Source organism: Chenopodium album, chromosome 2 (assembly GCF_948465745.1).
Source record: "Chenopodium album chromosome 2, dcCheAlbu1.1, whole genome shotgun sequence".
Classification (NCBI taxonomy): domain Eukaryota; kingdom Viridiplantae; phylum Streptophyta; class Magnoliopsida; order Caryophyllales; family Amaranthaceae; genus Chenopodium; species Chenopodium album.
The window spans coordinates 3,671,793-3,687,540 of NC_137835.1; the positions used below are offsets into that span (position 1 = coordinate 3,671,793).

A 15,748-nucleotide genomic window follows, 5' to 3' on the forward strand; every position below is an offset into this window, starting at 1 on the left:
ATCGACCTTATTAAAGCACAAGCGTCATAGAATATGGCTCATCGACCTTATTAACTAGCCCATGAGCAGTGCCAATAGAGTCTTTCAGCAAAAGGAAAACAATTGCAAGTGAAAACATCTAAAGAACTCACATTATTATTGAACCAGTTTTGTGAACATTGATCTCCCATATCATTGAGCTATTTTTTATAATATGCAAAATTAAGGTTTATGAAAAGGACAACCATAAAATAGAACTTTAAAAAGAGCCTTTTTTGGGATTTGTTTTTAATGATAAGCGATGCTTTTATGACATGAATACTAATCATAGTTACAACACATAGAAACCTCCAAAAACTAAAGTGTAGACATTACAGTTAAGTGAACAATAGAAACCTTCTAGGAAAGCCTTCCTTTTTTGTGGATTTGTTTTTAATAACAGTATGCTTTTTTACTTTTATAGCTTTATTATTGCATGACTCACCAACCCACTTAACCCTACAAAATCAAATTTAATATCATACAAAATACTCCTAATTCTGTTTACAAATTAATTTATTGATGATAATTTGAGACTGTTATTCATTTTCAACTATCACTTGTTTTATTTTGAAAATAGAGTAACATGTATTGATAAACCTCTCGTAAAATATAAGAAGGTATGCAGACTTGTAACAATTGTTAGGTCTCATATTTATCTATCATGGATTTTCCATTATATTATGGTATAATTTGATACTCCCTCCATCATGTATTTAGGCCAAACTTTTACAAATTCAACCATAAATTCTATTTAATCTATAAGTGATACTCGTAATATATATGGAAATCTTGTTGAAATCATATTATTTTATATTTTAGTTGATATCAAGTTTTACAATTTTTACGCTTACAAATTTGTAAATATGTAGTCGGACCTTATAAAACGTGTTTTGAAGACATTGAAAAGTCAATTAGGGCAAATAAATAGGGATAGAGGCATAGAGGTACTATGTTTTCATAGTTTTGGCAATCATGGTTTTTCCATATAATTTTATTTTGTTGCCCCTATGTAGGTATCAAGGTATGATGTTATCATCTTCACTTTCTACCATAATATAATCAAATATATTTGATATTTACTCTAAATTTCTTGCTAAACCTTACCTGACATTGACGTGTTATCTTGTTTTAAATTACTAAAAAATGCTTAAGTAGCACTAGCAACGCCTTGATCATGATGATTACATTAATAAGCAATCATTATTGAACGTTAATGATGGAACGCTAGGCTGTTACTCACCTACCATCATTAAAAATAATCAAGCTAAAGCTCCTTTATTACGATTTTATGCTTTTTCGACAACATTAAAAATAGAAAAACAATATAGATTGCTTTTAGGACTACATTAAAAAGCTACAAGTGAAATGCTAAGCCTAATTAAACATCAATTACACTAGTTACCATGTGATTTTGTATTCCAATATATTTGAATCTACACGATAATAATTTGTGATTTTATAGACCATAATAAATCCGTATCTATTTCACGATAATTAACACTTACATCACTTACATAATTACATGCAATGTGGTTGGTAGACCATAATATACCAAAATCTATTCACGATGATTAACACCTAAAAAATTACTCAACCTTGATACAACCTTGTATTTGTAGAGATAACCAAAGTAAAAGAATAATAATGGAAGATGGAAGAGTATTATCAATGAAAGTGGACTAAACTTATTAATTAAGGGTAAATAAAGGAATTGTTACCAAAGATAAGTGAAGGACAAGGCATGCATGAGAACAAAGGAGAAAATCTAACAAAACAGTATGGCTTGTTCTGTTTAATTTAACTTACTATTATAAGATCATATGAAATAAATAAATAAAAATTCCTAACCTACTATATTGTATAGTGTACTGTAGTAAATAGTATCGTTTTATATAAAGGTCACCTATATTTTTCCATTAGAACCAATATTATCACAGGGTCATTATATTTATCTACATATTAAACCTCATTAACACTAATGAAGACATAGTATAATCTCATCTTATGTAAAATATCAACCCATTGTCTAAACTTATTTACCTTTAAATAAGTGAAATTAACCTACAACTAGCAAAATCTAACACATTTCAAAGAACACAACACAAATTAATTAGACACGAAAAAAATCGAGTTAATGTTAAGGGTTTACAACACGTGTATTTAAACAGGTCGGGTTATTGTAGTGAACTCTAACACGAAATTAACACGGATCAACTTGCTTAAGAAATATAACCAATACTATTCAAAAAAACAAAGAAATATAACCAATAATTTATGGAATTTATAAGGAGTAATAAATATAGTCTCTCTGAAATGTAAAATATTTCTCTTTTCACCATTCCCATAATAAAAGTATAACACTCTTACAGTCTTACGTATAATATGACATAAATTGAACACAGAAAAAAAAGAAGAAGAAAGGATTAGTATAATAGTATCAAGAGGATTTAGACACAGTTAATAAAATGTGTCAAAAAAAAACCAATACAGAAACGACATGACACGACACGACACATTTGCATGAAACATGACCAATTGACCATGACCAAAATCGATTTTAGAGAACTGGTACGGAGTGGTAGTAGAAAAAACTGAAGAAAAAAGAAAAGAGGCGGGTAACCACCAAGTAAGATGGGTCCCAAATCCAGCCAGCAAACTCCAACCCACAAACCGGAACCCAATAACATCTCTCTCTTTCTCTCTCCTCTGACATCATATAAATGCCACGCGTCACTTCTTCTTCATTCTCTCTCCTCCAAATTTCTGCAAAAAATACCTGAATTCTCTCTCCTCCTCTTCCTCTCTCTCAACCGTAGTACTCCTAAATAAATTTTTTTTGGTTGAAATTCATTTCAAAAAATTCAAAAAAAAAAAAAAAAAAAAAAAAAAAAAAGGTTGAAATTTTTAGAGAGGAAAGCTATAATTAGTTTTGTTTCGCTCTCTTTGTCATTGACGCGAGTTCGATCCGCCATTTTCGCACCTTCTTCTTCTTCTCCTCCACTCGCATCTTTATGTTAGTTTTTTTTTTCTTTCATTTCTACATCTTTTCGCTATTTTCTCTCTAATTTTTGTCGAATTTTTGAATTTTTTTTTCGATTTTTTTGATGAATATGTACAGGTTTTCTTTGGAGTGTTGTTGATAGGTTTTGAAAGAATTAATGGTGGTTACAACCATGAATGTTCCCAGTAAACAGTTGATCTTTGTTCATCCTGACGAGCTTAAATTTCAATGTAATTTTTCTTCTCTTTTTTTCGTTGATTTTGATTTTATTTTTGTGTTTGTTGTTGAATGCGTAATTTTCTATTAATTTGCTGTTTTATTTTGTGGTTATTTTGTACGGAGTATGATTTTGTTGCTTGATTTGTCTTGTTTATGCTATTGTATTAATTAGTTGAGTAATTAATTAAGTTAACAATGTAATTAAGACTTCATCATTATAGGCAATATGCTGCTGTGATTTATTTATTTAATGTAGAGTGTTAAATGATGAGGATGTTGTTTTTGAGGTGATGAGTACTTGAATGGCCTTGATTGTGGATACAAGTCGTAATATTCTTCGAAGACGGTTTCGTTTTTAGCATATGAGTTCGATTATAGGATAGTGTCATGTATAGGATTGATATGAAACTGTGGAGGCAATTTTCCTATGCTAAGGAGTTGTTACTTATTGTAGGCATCCATAATTGATAGATTTGCATAGTTTGTTTAAAAGGGCAACCAATTTTACGACGTTGTATGAATTCGAGTACAATAAGGTGTAGGAAAATGTAGTTTTTAAGTGTTGAGATGGCGACAAATTGAGGGAGTTATTTGGTACAAGTATTATATTTTGTTTGTGTCTATCAGGTCTCTGACCATCTGCTATTAGTATTGTGTGGTTATGTAGACAGTTGACATATGATATACATTTGAGAAGCTATTTCAGACCTGATATTTGATTGGGATTTGTTTAAGAATTATGCTGCATTATAATGATTACAAATCAGTTTGTGATGGAGTGCTTAGTCAAAAGATCCTTATGTGGGCTAGTAGTTCAGAAACTTGAACTGCACTACTTCGTTTATTTTTTATATGTTTCTTTTTGGACTTCTCTTCTGAAGGAGGCTCTTGAACTTTTAGATTCAAGAAATGTAGTGATTTGAATAGTAAGTTTGATAGAAATTAAATATGGAACAGTGAAAATAAACTAAAATGCTGAATGCATAATTATGAGTACATAGTATTTCTCAGTTTCAGTATAGGATTAGAGCCTCTTGTTTAAGAAAAGTGCATCTACTGATTAACTATAATCAAATATGTAGTATAATAGTATATGTATATAACTTATTGGATGACTTTGTATCGTTTATGTTGAGATGTAGTTCAAATTTCAAAAGAAAAAAGAAAAAAAATGGAACCATGTTATGGACTATGAAGTATACCGTAGCATTAACTTCTCATTATGTACTTATGCCCCACCCATAGAAGTTGGCTAATCTTTGGATTGGTTAGATTTTAACCTTACCTGTGAATTTTTCTGTTAGACCCTAGATAACATCAGACTGAACCGCTTATTTTTGCAACAAATAGAATACAGAGTCTACAGACTACAGAATATGTCATATGTTGAAATCAATAGGTTTGTATGGATCACAATTACTTTGATCTTTGCCCGGACCTTGTTTTGGGTAGATTAAAGCAGACAACTTATATTAGGTAATGGGACCAGGTTTCTAAGATAGTAAGCTGTATGGTTTCCATTTAAAGGGATGATTGTCTGTGTGATTGCTGCTTGTTATCTCAGAAACTATTTGTTTGAACTCTCACTCTCTGTATTTTAGGGGGATGAAAATCATGAAATGGTGCTTGAGCTATAAGTAGCAAAATATAAGCTGTAAGCAGAGTGGTGTTGTAGTGTTTTGCAAACAACTGAGTCATGCTTCTGTGAAATCAAATGAAATTTAGCAAATGAACCTTTTTATTATATTTTAGTTTGGAAAGAATCACATGCTTAATTTGGTTATCTTTAAAAATTTCAATTCTAAGTCCTATCTTGGTTTTTTTTTTCCCTCTCAGTTGAACTGGAAAGGCAAAGCTTTTGTGACCTGAAAGTTACGAACAACACAGATCAGAATGTTGCTTTTAAGGTAAAAATACTAATCCATCTGTCCAAAGCTATTTGCAACTAATTCTTATTTAAATGTCAATTTTTTTTTTCTTGTTTATGATTTATTTAAAAATATGAGTATTTATAAAATCAGAACGTGAAAACTGCTATTATTTTAAATTTTTTTCTTTATCTACATCATTGTAATCTTGAAACTTTATTATAGTAATAAATTATACTCTGTATATTTTCTTAAATCCTTGGTATTAAATATCAATTGTCAAATTTTATCGATAAGATTACAAAATTCAATCATCTCTAAACAAAACAGGACAAAATAGCCCCCCCCCCCCCCCCCCTGCGCGTTTTTTCTTATGCAGGATCTGAGTCTTGATGCACTTTTTCCAGGTGAAGACCACTTCTCCCAAAAGGTACTACGTACGGCCCAATACTGGTGTTTTACATCCTTGGGATTCATGTGTTATAAGAGGTAATTTTAACTTTTACTTGCTAAGACTAGTATTAGAAAGTCCAAAATTCCAGGTCAAAAGTTATATTCCTGTTGTAAATATCAATTTCTTGCTTGCAATAGTCAGCAAAACTTCACTTAGCAAGTTACAGTTTCACTGAATCACTGCCAATAGTTTGTTTGTTTTGTTTTGTTTTTTTTTTTTTTTGTTTTTTTTTTTTTTTTTTAATATTGACTATGATGGAATTGTTCATCAGTTGTTCAGTACTCAGACTATGGCATGGGGCCCTTGAAATTTGTTTAATGATGGATGATAGCCTTTTCTCCATTTGAATTCTTTGCATAGCTTGTAACTTTATGAAGATACAATGTCTTCTTATACTCTTAATCCTTTCATGTCTTTCGCAGCACAGATTGTACACATATTAGGTTCGGTTTAAATAAAAGAGCTTCAAACAAATGTTAAGAAGTGTCTGAGTGGGTTATGAGCTTGGGATAGGATTTTTTTGATAATTAATATCAAACTCTTAGTTCTCCTTAGAAGGCACTTGCTGCAAGAAAATTTCGTTGCCAGAGGTTCATGAACATATTGATTTGTGGCTATGATTTGGTTAACGTTATTGCTTTCTATTTTTTGATATTGTTCTTACCTGGAATTTAGAATTTATATTGATTTTTGGATAATAATGGAATTGCAGTCACTCTCCAGGCTCAGCAGGAATATCCTCCAGATATGCAATGCAAGGATAAGTTTCTACTTCAGAGCACAATAGTGTCTCCAAATAGTGATGTGGATGATCTTCCACAAGATACTGTAAGCACACTTAATTGGACATTACTTGCCATTTATCTAACATAAGAGGTTGAAACATATCATGGCTGATTCATCTAAAATATTGATATAGTTTAACAAGGATAGCGGAAGGACAATTGAGGAATGCAAACTCAGGGTTGTGTACGTCTCTCCAAATTCAACTCAGGGTAATGCTGAAGACGACTCAGCTAGTAAGCCTGGAAGAGGCTTAAATGTGAGTTCTTACTTCTTAGCCGTTAGATTGCACTATTATATCTGTGTTCCTTTATGATTCCCTTTCAAGTGGTGGAGTTGATGTTGCTCTACATGTGTCTCTAGCTCTCAACTGCGTAGTTACATTTAAGCGTTTCTTCTTAAATTTTAGATCCAGAAGCATTTCTTTAATGTAATATCTTTCTTCTTTCTACATCTCAGGCTCAGGGCAATCAAAGTGTCGAAGATGTGAGTTACCATCTTAAAGCTTCTTACTGTTCTGTTATATAGGGTTGCCATAATGAAGGATTCATTGTTTTGAACTTGCAATTTTTCACTACTATCGGGTTTTTTTTTTTTTTTTTTTTTCCCCACGGAAGCAACCAAATCACATGAATGTAATGCTTCCAAAAATAGAGATTTTTTTAATTTTATTTTATTTTATTTATTTTTATTTTATTTTTTTACAATGGAGGTTAAATGGGTAGGTTACTGCATTTTTTTTGTGGGAGGGTGATTTCTTGGACACATCATCTCAGATAACTACCCTGATTTGGCTTTCTTTATGTACCACCATAATGAATGAACTAGGGTATTAGTAACGCATTAGAACAAACTTACTTCTTTAGCCTCACTTTTTTTGTCCCCTTTTGCTTACCTTTTTTTTCCCACTTGGGTAGAAACAGACTTTGCAGCGCATAAAAGAAGAAAGAGATGCAGCCGTTCGACAAACGCAGCAACTCCAACAGGAACTGGTAAGCATACGACTAGCTTTGATTTGCTGGATGTTTTAAATTTGTCAATTCTTTTTCTTGGTATATGCTATTACTTCCATCTCAAGTGAAAAAATGGGAAGAAAATAGGCATTGTTGAGGCTATGTTAATATGTTTCTTCTGTTTCCGGGGGGGGGGATGCAGGGGTCTATCTTTGGTGTTGATTTTTGTATTTTTTTTTTTTTATGATGAGCAATCCTCATTGACCTGATTTGTCATCATGTTACTTTAAGCTGTAGTATGACATTATGCTCTCAAAAATGATTTGGGTTATATGCCAATGCCTTTATAGTGCATGATTTAGGGTTGACAAAGCTCTTTTTGGAATGCAGGAATGTGTTCACTGTTCAGTAATTAATAATTAATATATTGCGATGCATGAACAAGATAAAATCATTAAAATGTTTAACTTCTCACACCATTGATAGTTATTTGATGTATAAATCAGGAAAATGTCTGTTTTGCACTGAAAGTTAGGTTGCAAACCTTGATAGTTTACTCCTTTCCTTTAATTTAATTGGGATCTTAATAGTTTATCTGCACATTTGTTATTCTAATCATTAATGAGTATTGGAACACCTAGCTGGTTGAAATTAAAGCAATCACTTATCCACTTATATTGCTTTTTTTTGGGGCTGATTCAGGAAATATGGAGAAGACGCAGCAGACAGCGCAAAAGTAACTCTGGCTTCTCATGCAAATTCTCTCTTTTTGTGGCAATAATAGGGATTATGCTTGGCATCCTGTTAAAACTCTCTCTGTCTCCATCTGCTACAGCATAGTTGTCTTCATCAGTGCAGGAAACAGATTCTTCTCTGTATCATTAGCCATGGTTTACCTAAGTTTCCCCATCTTCTCTCAGGGTGGTCCTTGCTTTCTGTATATTGATCATCAAAATTTTCTCATTGCCCTCGATTCCGTCATCTATTCATCTCCTGTGTATCCTTGCCCTTGATATGTCAAATAGGATTTACTTGTGGTTTAAGGATCTAATGATTGCAGTGAAAAACATAATAGCTTAGTTTTCTTGTCTATTTTTGTCAAGCACTCTAGCATGTTGACAAAGCAAATCAGCAGACCTGGAGTTCAATTGAAATGAAATCCTGGGAGTGTTTTTTGTGTCGAGTTGAATTATTATCAGGCAAGTAATTTTCTGTCGTTATAGTGTCTACTTGAATTAAAAATTGCAACATTGTGCTCTTTTTTAAGGTATAGGAATAATTTTTGACATAATGACCCTATACAGAAGGTTTCTAACTAGTACTTGTACGATTTCCTCCATGGTTATTCTCAAACGTGATAGATATCAATTATCAAAATTAATCTCAAACATGCAATTTGAAACCAAACTACAGAACTATAGTATAATGATTGTTACGGCAGACTTCTTTGAGCTTACATCATCTCTAAAGTGACTAAATCATGTGCTAAGTATAAAACAGCAAAAGCAATGAGGTACTCCGTATGATCTAAACTTTGAAACTTAACCATGAAAAGCTCATATAGTCATATATTACGAATAATTATTTTCGAGCCGGAACTTTGTTACGGCTTACGAGTAATTGCTTTAGAGCTGAAGCTAAGATCCTCATTGCTCGCGCAGCAAGATTCTTATCCATCATTAGCAATACTTCTTGCAATCGTCAAAGTACATTACTGCTTTGATAAAAATATAAACATAGTACAGACGCAATTTCAAGTGTATACACAGTTAAAAATTTCATTGATTAGAGATATATCTGAAATGTGTAACTGCACATAAGACGCATGACTGTCATTACCATTTACCAATACTAAGAAATCCAAGATCAAACATCATTATAAGTATGTTAACTTGTTAAGGCACAAAGGTCTAGTTTGTCCAAATATCTACATGTTAAGTGTTTCAATCTGGCTATCTGACTCAGGACTGTATTCAAACTATTACATCTATAATGCTGAGTTCAGAAATTTGAGGCTTAACAAAAACGCGCTGACTCCACATGATAGACAGTGGCAATAAAGCATATGAGCTTAATCCCTTCTCTTCTTCTTCTTCTCATTCTTTTCCATTGAGTTCTTCAGCTGCAACAAAACAAGTCACCGTTAGCTCCATCCAAACATTAAAATTTAGGAAACACACTCCAAATAACTAGGACAATACGAGTTTTTAAATCTCCCTTATTGCATTTTCCTTAACTCATATTTTCTGTGTAGATGGGGGTGGAAGATGGAACATGTAAGCTAGATAATTTTGACAATAAAGCAGAGATGGTAACATACCATAATGATTAAGATCCTGACAAACACAGCGATGAAGTCGGTGAAGAGAGTCAAGGCGTGTTTCACGTAGTCCAGGTCACCAAAGTGAGCTTTCTCAATGATCTGTTGGGTGTCAAAAACAATGTATCCCACAAAGACCAAAAGGCCAAAGTACAACTGCAACATCACAAGGAAGAAAATCTATCAGTACAAAGCTTTTAACAGGGAAAAAAAACACCAAAGCACTGCCCACATAAACCCCTCCTTCCAACTTCATAACAACTGATATGCCACTAGAAATTACTTCCGGAAACGTTAATTTCCCCCCCCACACACACACACACACACACACAAAAAAAAAAAAAACAAAACTCCAAATAATTTAAGTTAAATTATAAGAGAACTCATTAACATATCCAGCCTAAAGTCAGACTTCCATAAGCTAATTTACGCACAGCCAATCTTTCCATTCAGCAGTAAGCATGTGACCAGTATTTATTATATATATAGAAATCCAGATGATATCATACCTCAAACTTGAAAATAGCTGCATAGCCTCCAAAAAGAGAGGAAGCAAAGTGTAGCCAGAAGAGGATGGAGACACCAGATGAAAGCAAAGCCCCCAAATAGAGAAACTCCCTACGCTTTGCGAACATGGCAGCTGCAGAAAAGCAGCCAAAAGCTATCGCACAACCCACAAATGCAGAAACCAGAAGACTGCGTTGTCAACCATACAGAAGTATCAGTAAATGGAAAAGGCTGCAAAGACTATTCTACTAAATAATCTCGTATTTGAGAACGAACAACACTAACTTAATAGGAACCTGACATACATAATAAATGCATAAAAGCAAGCAGCAAAAGAAGCATAAGAACCCCCAACCCCACCACACCAAGTAAAAATCTGACTAGCCTTTCAAACAAGATGACTTCTGAGCAAATAAATGTCATGTTGTAAAGTAACAATGTGTAATACCGTAAGTATTAATGCCACACAGATACCATATAACAATTGTATTGGCACTGAGAACAAGATGGCCTATAACTTATTTAGACAATTCCACAACAATTAGGCAACCCAAAGTATATAGCTTAAGATATAAAAAGAATCACATACAAAAGAGTAAGGAATATGAATATAATGCAACTATCTCGCGCACAACTAAATCAAACAACTCATATAATAAATCACAACAAACAGGATCAGTAAAACTCAAGAAATCCATCAAGCAATTCAAGCATCATATATTCATACCTTGGATCAACCTGGATAGCCAAGTCAACCAGAGGACCAATAGATGCTCCTTCAAACGCGGCTGCGGTCATTAACAGGCCAACTCTTTTTTTCTGCATGCCAAATGAATGAACAGTTAGTTATAACACCCTTAGAAATGTCAAAGTTACAAGACCTATGCTAGCAAGAACAAAGCGAACACACGAGAAGATCAAGCATATACATTACCTCCTCATATGGGTGAGTGGCATGTAACCACGCCATGCAGCCCAAACAAGCAAGAGTAGTCAAAAGACCACCAATATTCCACAAGATATGCAGGTACGACCCAACTGCCGATGCAACCAAAGCACAGCATAATGTCAAGTATACCTGAAACCAAAGCACAACCAATTTAGGAGCGACAATTTCACAAATGTAAAACGGGAATCAATTAAGATAATCGGAAATTCCCTCGAATTAAATTAATTAAGCTAGTTGGCATCCACGGAACGAGACTCATTGCATAGCTTATTGAGGATTAAGCTCTACATAATACTTTCATTGGCATTTAAACCACATATTATCTTGCATAAACCAAATCTATTTTCAAAATTAGTAATATGTACTTAGTTCACTAATGCACACAGTATGATATTTTTTTCATACAACTATCATAATTTACAGGAAGGTTAAATTAGCTGAGATATGAATAAGAAATATAACAGAATTTCACCAAAAATGCAGTAAATATGGTAATTAAGGCTTTTAATTAAAATTCCAAAATAATCCAGAACATTCAAATCAAACGGTTGCAGTCAAGCAAGGTATCATCAAAAGCTAGTTTAATCATCATCATCACATAATCATTATATTATACACAAAAATATGCAAATTAATCGGAAAATTTCCAATCCCTAACCCTAAACCCTAAATTTCAACATAAAGATCACAAAACTTTATCCAATTAACCTCAAAAACCAAAACCTAATCAAACACCAAAAAATTCACACCAAAACGCTAACTTATCTCCAAATTAATTCACTCTATCCATCAAACACCAAAAATCACAGGAAAAAAATAATTTAAAAAAAATTAAGGTAGAAAACCTGTCTGAGATGAGATTGAACAGTGGGAGAAATCTCATGAAGATTCTTGAAAGCATCGAAATTCCAAGAACTTCCATAACCAGGTTGCGATTGCGATTGGAAGAATGAATCCATTACTTTCTCTCTCTTCGCTTTGAATTTCTTTCGCAGAACAATTAATATTACTTTTTTATAAAATAAAAAAACCGAAGATAATATTGTTTCGTAAAGAGGTGGAAAATGGATATTTATAGGGTTGTTTAGCGGAGGGGTGTTTGGCGTTTCCTGGAAATTTCTGGGTGTTTTTGGACGATTTTACCCTTGAGATGATCTTTCTGGGTTCCAGGAAATTGGTTGGGTTTGGAGGGTATTCTTGGGAAAACGAGTAGTTAAGAATTTAAGATCAATTTTTAAATTCCAGAATGACCTCGAATTTTATAGAAGTCCACTTAATTTGCGTTTACTTATTCTTTTAATAAAAGACTTTGCAACGAAGTAATTACTTAGTTTTGTTTCATTTTCTTTGATAAGGTTTTCTAGTGACATGGTGGAACCTATTAGAGTTGGACAAGTCAGCAGCAGCATCAATATGTTGGATACTCCGTAATATGTATGAGTATGATAACGTATTTTTTCTCCAAAAGAAAATACTACAGAGTACCTTAGGTTACTTACCAATGTCAAATTACCAATCGAATAACTCCTAACCGGTTAAGTTATTTCTGGCTAAGTAATCTCTGACCGATCGAGTAATTCTTGACCAACTAAATCCTTACTAAGTAATCCCCAACTAAGTCACCTTTGACCAACAAGGTAAATCCTGAAAAAGTAACTCCAACCACACTTAGGGGGCGTTTGGTTCGCGAAATATAGGTACAAGGTATGGGTTTAGAAGTACTAAAACACATATCATATCTTTGGTTGTTAAAAGTATGAATTTTAAACCCATGCCTCAAACTCATGAGGTATGGGGTTTAAAAACCTTGGGGGAAGATAGATTTGACTCATTCCATTCACCTAAGTATCAAACACATGGTATTAAGTATCAAGTTTCAACCCGATACAACCTTGATCCATTCCTGTTTTCAAACTCATACCACTCTGCGAACCAAACGCCCCCTTAAAACGCATTGAAAAGTAAAAAAATATTAAGACCCGCTCCATGTATTAGTTGGATGGATCTGAGTCATCTGACCCATTTATAATTGGGGCGGATCAGGGCTTGTAATGGCCTAATGGGCTCCAACCCATTGAATTGCTCTAATTGCCAATAACCTCTTTTTCTCTGTTCGTTCTCCGTTGAAGCGCACTTGACATTCTCCATTACTTGTATACCCCATTGAAGCAGCTGCTAAGGTAAGTTGTTTCTTTTTGTAATCATCATATCAATTTAACAATCTAGGGTTTATATTTCATCTAATTTCATTTAATTTAGTTTAATTGTCACTGTAGTAAGTTTAGGGTTCGAAAATCTCAACTATTGATACTAATTACTAAGATTATGAAAGATCATTTTCAGCGATTATGTTCTTGGAAAAGAAAACTGTGAGCTTAATTGTTAATTGAATCAAATGTCCCTAAAATTATGAGCTTTATTTGACAATTGAATCAAATTTGGTTTGCTAATGTTACGATTGAACTATGAAATTGATACTGCAATCTGTAGTAATTGAGCTGTTTGAATGCCTAGCTGCAGGAAATTTAGTGATTGGTTTCGTGTAATTGGTGTTAATCGATTGAAATACGATGAATTTCGCTGCATCATTGTGCAAAAGAATTAGTCTCAGGGAATTGGTCTCAAATGTTCCTGCTTATGCAGGTGCAGCTGGTATGGCCCTTTCATTGTATATAAGTAATGACTGACTCGTCATTTTCGTTTTCGATGTTTTGTTTGAATTTGGTATTTTCGAATGTAGATGCATCCGGGGCTGGCTTGGCTTTAGTGTTTAGGAGGTGGGCTACTAAGAAGACGGCTGGATCATCCAAAAATGGAAGAGATTCCAAGCCTAAAAACCTTGGAGTGAAGAAATTCGGAGGCGAGGTATAACACATCTTTGTCATTTTAGGGAAAAATGTTTTCTAATTGTATAATTAGAATTAATTGGAATTAATATGTATGCTTCAAATATTCCTGTTTTCAATTTTACTGTCTGGAAAAAGTTTGCAATGGTTTTATTGTAGGAAGTTAGAAACTTGGTACAAATGTACAATCAATAATCTTGTTAGGGCAAACATGTATTTGACAATTGACATCTTTTGTTGTTCCCTTGTTGTGTTAACATCCCTCTAAAACGTGCCTTGCTATAATTTAAATTGCTTCAATATACACAATTTCAGTTCAACATTTAGCAAGTTCGTGTTTATACAGCTTGTCTTGATCTTCAAATTTTATTTGACTAAGGTTTATGCTAGATAATGATTTTATTTGATGTGTGCAATTACATATTTCAAACTCGGCAACTTTTTGTGCTAGTATATTTGTTGCTCCAAAGATTGTGTTTTTAGAACTTTGTTCTTGTAACATGCTCTATTCAATAAGAAGGTTTGTCACATATCAGAAACACTAATAGCATATGTTCTGTTTAGCATAGTTTTTTTGCCAGAAGATGCTTTTGAACAGCAACCCCCCCCCCCCCCCCCCCCCTCTCTTTCTTTTCTCAGGCTGGGTTGCTTCAGAACCTCCATACTCATTGTAGAAGGAAGTGTTATTGTATTGATACCTTTCAATTTGATGCAAAATGATAAATAAGTGGAGGTTTTGGAACAAAACCAAGGGTATTATTGGCTTTCATGCAAAATAAACAAATTTTGGTACTGATAGTAAATAGATTATCAAATAGGAAGTTGAAGAAAGTTGGTTCACCTCAAAGCTGTTAGAAATTGTATTAACTGAATTTTGGCCGTTTCCTGCAGAGAGTTATACCTGGTAACATCATTGTTCGGCAGAGAGGAACCCGTTTCCATCCTGGAAATTATGTTGGCATTGGCAAGGATCACACCCTATATGCTCTGAAGGAAGGAAATATTAAGTTCGAGACACATAAGCTGAGTGGTCGCAAGTGGGTGCACATTGAGCCCAAGGATGGACACGTGCTTCATCCTGTTTATGGAGACATTCAGAGTCCTCAATTGGAGACTGCAGTTTAAAGCCTTAGAATGCTGAGTTCAACATTGAAGATGGTGTGTAAACTCTGTCAAATTTTGTTATGAGTATTTTAGCATTGCTCCACATCAATCTTTCTCAGTTTATTTGTATGTGTGGATGCTAACTCAAATCTGAATTCTGATTTGAGCTCTGATCTTAAAGAGTCATTTTGGTCCTCCCTTGCATATTTTGCTCGCCATACATACTTCGAATTGATTCTATTCGACTTCAATGTGTGCTAGATACATGATTGATCCTCAATTCTACAATCACAGGAACACAGAACGGGAGTGACAAACTTTCTCATGTCAACTGGAATCAATTGAAGAAATCATACTTTAATTTATTGGCATCAATGTGAAATTCTTAGACAAATTTGGTTTTGACAAATCTTGAACAAAAATCCCAGAGATCGAAATTGAGTTAGTGTGATTAATCCATACCATGTTTATTACGGAATACTAATAGTATGTTATTATGATCAAAATTCATTGATTGCTTTACTGTGAATGTACGAAGTATTTAGTTAATCATCTTACTATTATAAGATTTATAACTATAGAAAGCTTGATGGTTATAGACAGTAGAAATATCGTGTTATCCTAGGCAAAAAATTACTTGATGGATTCTGATCTCCTAGTAACCAAACTAACAAACTCCGTTATCTGTTTAGTAGGAGAAACTCTATGTTAATCTCCTTCGTC

At 33.5% G+C, this 15,748-nt stretch overlaps 3 protein-coding genes across 6 annotated transcripts; 2 read left to right on the plus strand and 1 right to left on the minus strand.

Annotated features, from left to right (window-relative positions):
* The first annotated feature begins 2,754 nt into the window (after positions 1–2,754).
* On the plus strand, positions 2,755–8,482 carry LOC145593259 (vesicle-associated protein 2-1-like). Of its 2 annotated transcripts, none has more exons than XM_081649708.1 (9): positions 2,755–3,034; positions 3,140–3,252; positions 5,078–5,148; positions 5,517–5,598; positions 6,276–6,391; positions 6,483–6,605; positions 6,806–6,832; positions 7,270–7,338; positions 8,002–8,482. In XM_081649708.1, the coding sequence occupies exons 2-9, from the start codon at positions 3,180–3,182 to the stop codon at positions 8,137–8,139; spliced, it is 699 nt and encodes a 232-aa protein (XP_081505834.1). In that variant the 5' UTR covers positions 2,755–3,034; positions 3,140–3,179; the 3' UTR covers positions 8,140–8,482. The 2 variants fall into 2 exon arrangements, with proteins under 2 accessions (XP_081505834.1, XP_081505833.1); XM_081649707.1 differs by having other exon boundaries at positions 2,757–3,034; positions 7,264–7,338.
* Positions 8,483–9,122: 640 nt separating this feature from the next.
* Positions 9,123–12,103, minus strand: LOC145593243 (bax inhibitor 1-like). The gene is made up of 6 exons (XM_081649706.1): positions 11,921–12,103; positions 11,061–11,204; positions 10,854–10,945; positions 10,129–10,315; positions 9,620–9,775; positions 9,123–9,421 (listed from the first exon to the last, which is right to left on the minus strand). Exons 1-6 carry the CDS (start codon positions 12,032–12,034, stop codon positions 9,371–9,373), a joined length of 744 nt encoding a protein of 247 aa, XP_081505832.1. The 5' UTR covers positions 12,035–12,103; the 3' UTR covers positions 9,123–9,370.
* Positions 12,104–13,132: 1,029 nt separating this feature from the next.
* Positions 13,133–15,547, plus strand: LOC145579963 (uncharacterized). Of its 3 annotated transcripts, XM_081637284.1 has the most exons (5): positions 13,133–13,255; positions 13,590–13,727; positions 13,816–13,940; positions 14,813–15,079; positions 15,320–15,547. In XM_081637284.1, exons 2-4 carry the CDS (start codon positions 13,646–13,648, stop codon positions 15,044–15,046), a joined length of 441 nt encoding a protein of 146 aa, XP_081493410.1. In that variant the 5' UTR covers positions 13,133–13,255; positions 13,590–13,645; the 3' UTR covers positions 15,047–15,079; positions 15,320–15,547. The 3 variants fall into 3 exon arrangements, with proteins under 3 accessions (XP_081493410.1, XP_081493403.1, XP_081493416.1); XM_081637277.1 differs by lacking the exon at positions 15,320–15,547 and having other exon boundaries at positions 14,813–15,229; XM_081637290.1 differs by lacking the exon at positions 15,320–15,547 and having other exon boundaries at positions 13,596–13,727; positions 14,813–15,229.
* Positions 15,548–15,748: the final 201 nt, after the last annotated feature.

Bases quoted from the DNA above. Each gene is read 5' to 3' on its own strand.
- LOC145593259 (XM_081649707.1), top strand. From the start codon at position 3,180: ATGGTGGTTACAACCATGAATGTTCCCAGTAAACAGTTGATCTTTGTT. The intron at 5,599-6,275 runs GTAATTTTAACT...ATGGAATTGCAG, and splicing joins GGATTCATGTGTTATAAGAG to TCACTCTCCAGGCTCAGCAG. The intron at 6,833-7,263 runs GTGAGTTACCAT...CCACTTGGGTAG, and splicing joins GCAATCAAAGTGTCGAAGAT to AAACAGACTTTGCAGCGCAT.
- LOC145593243 (XM_081649706.1), bottom strand. From the start codon at position 12,034: ATGGATTCATTCTTCCAATCGCAATCGCAACCTGGTTATGGAAGTTCT. The intron at 11,205-11,920 runs GTTTTCTACCTT...CTTTGGTTTCAG, and splicing joins TTCAATCTCATCTCAGACAG to GTATACTTGACATTATGCTG. The intron at 10,316-10,853 runs GTATGAATATAT...TTGACAACGCAG, and splicing joins GCTATCCAGGTTGATCCAAG to TCTTCTGGTTTCTGCATTTG.
- LOC145579963 (XM_081637284.1), top strand. From the start codon at position 13,646: ATGAATTTCGCTGCATCATTGTGCAAAAGAATTAGTCTCAGGGAATTG. The intron at 13,728-13,815 runs GTATGGCCCTTT...TTTCGAATGTAG, and splicing joins TGCTTATGCAGGTGCAGCTG to ATGCATCCGGGGCTGGCTTG. The intron at 13,941-14,812 runs GTATAACACATC...CGTTTCCTGCAG, and splicing joins TGAAGAAATTCGGAGGCGAG to AGAGTTATACCTGGTAACAT.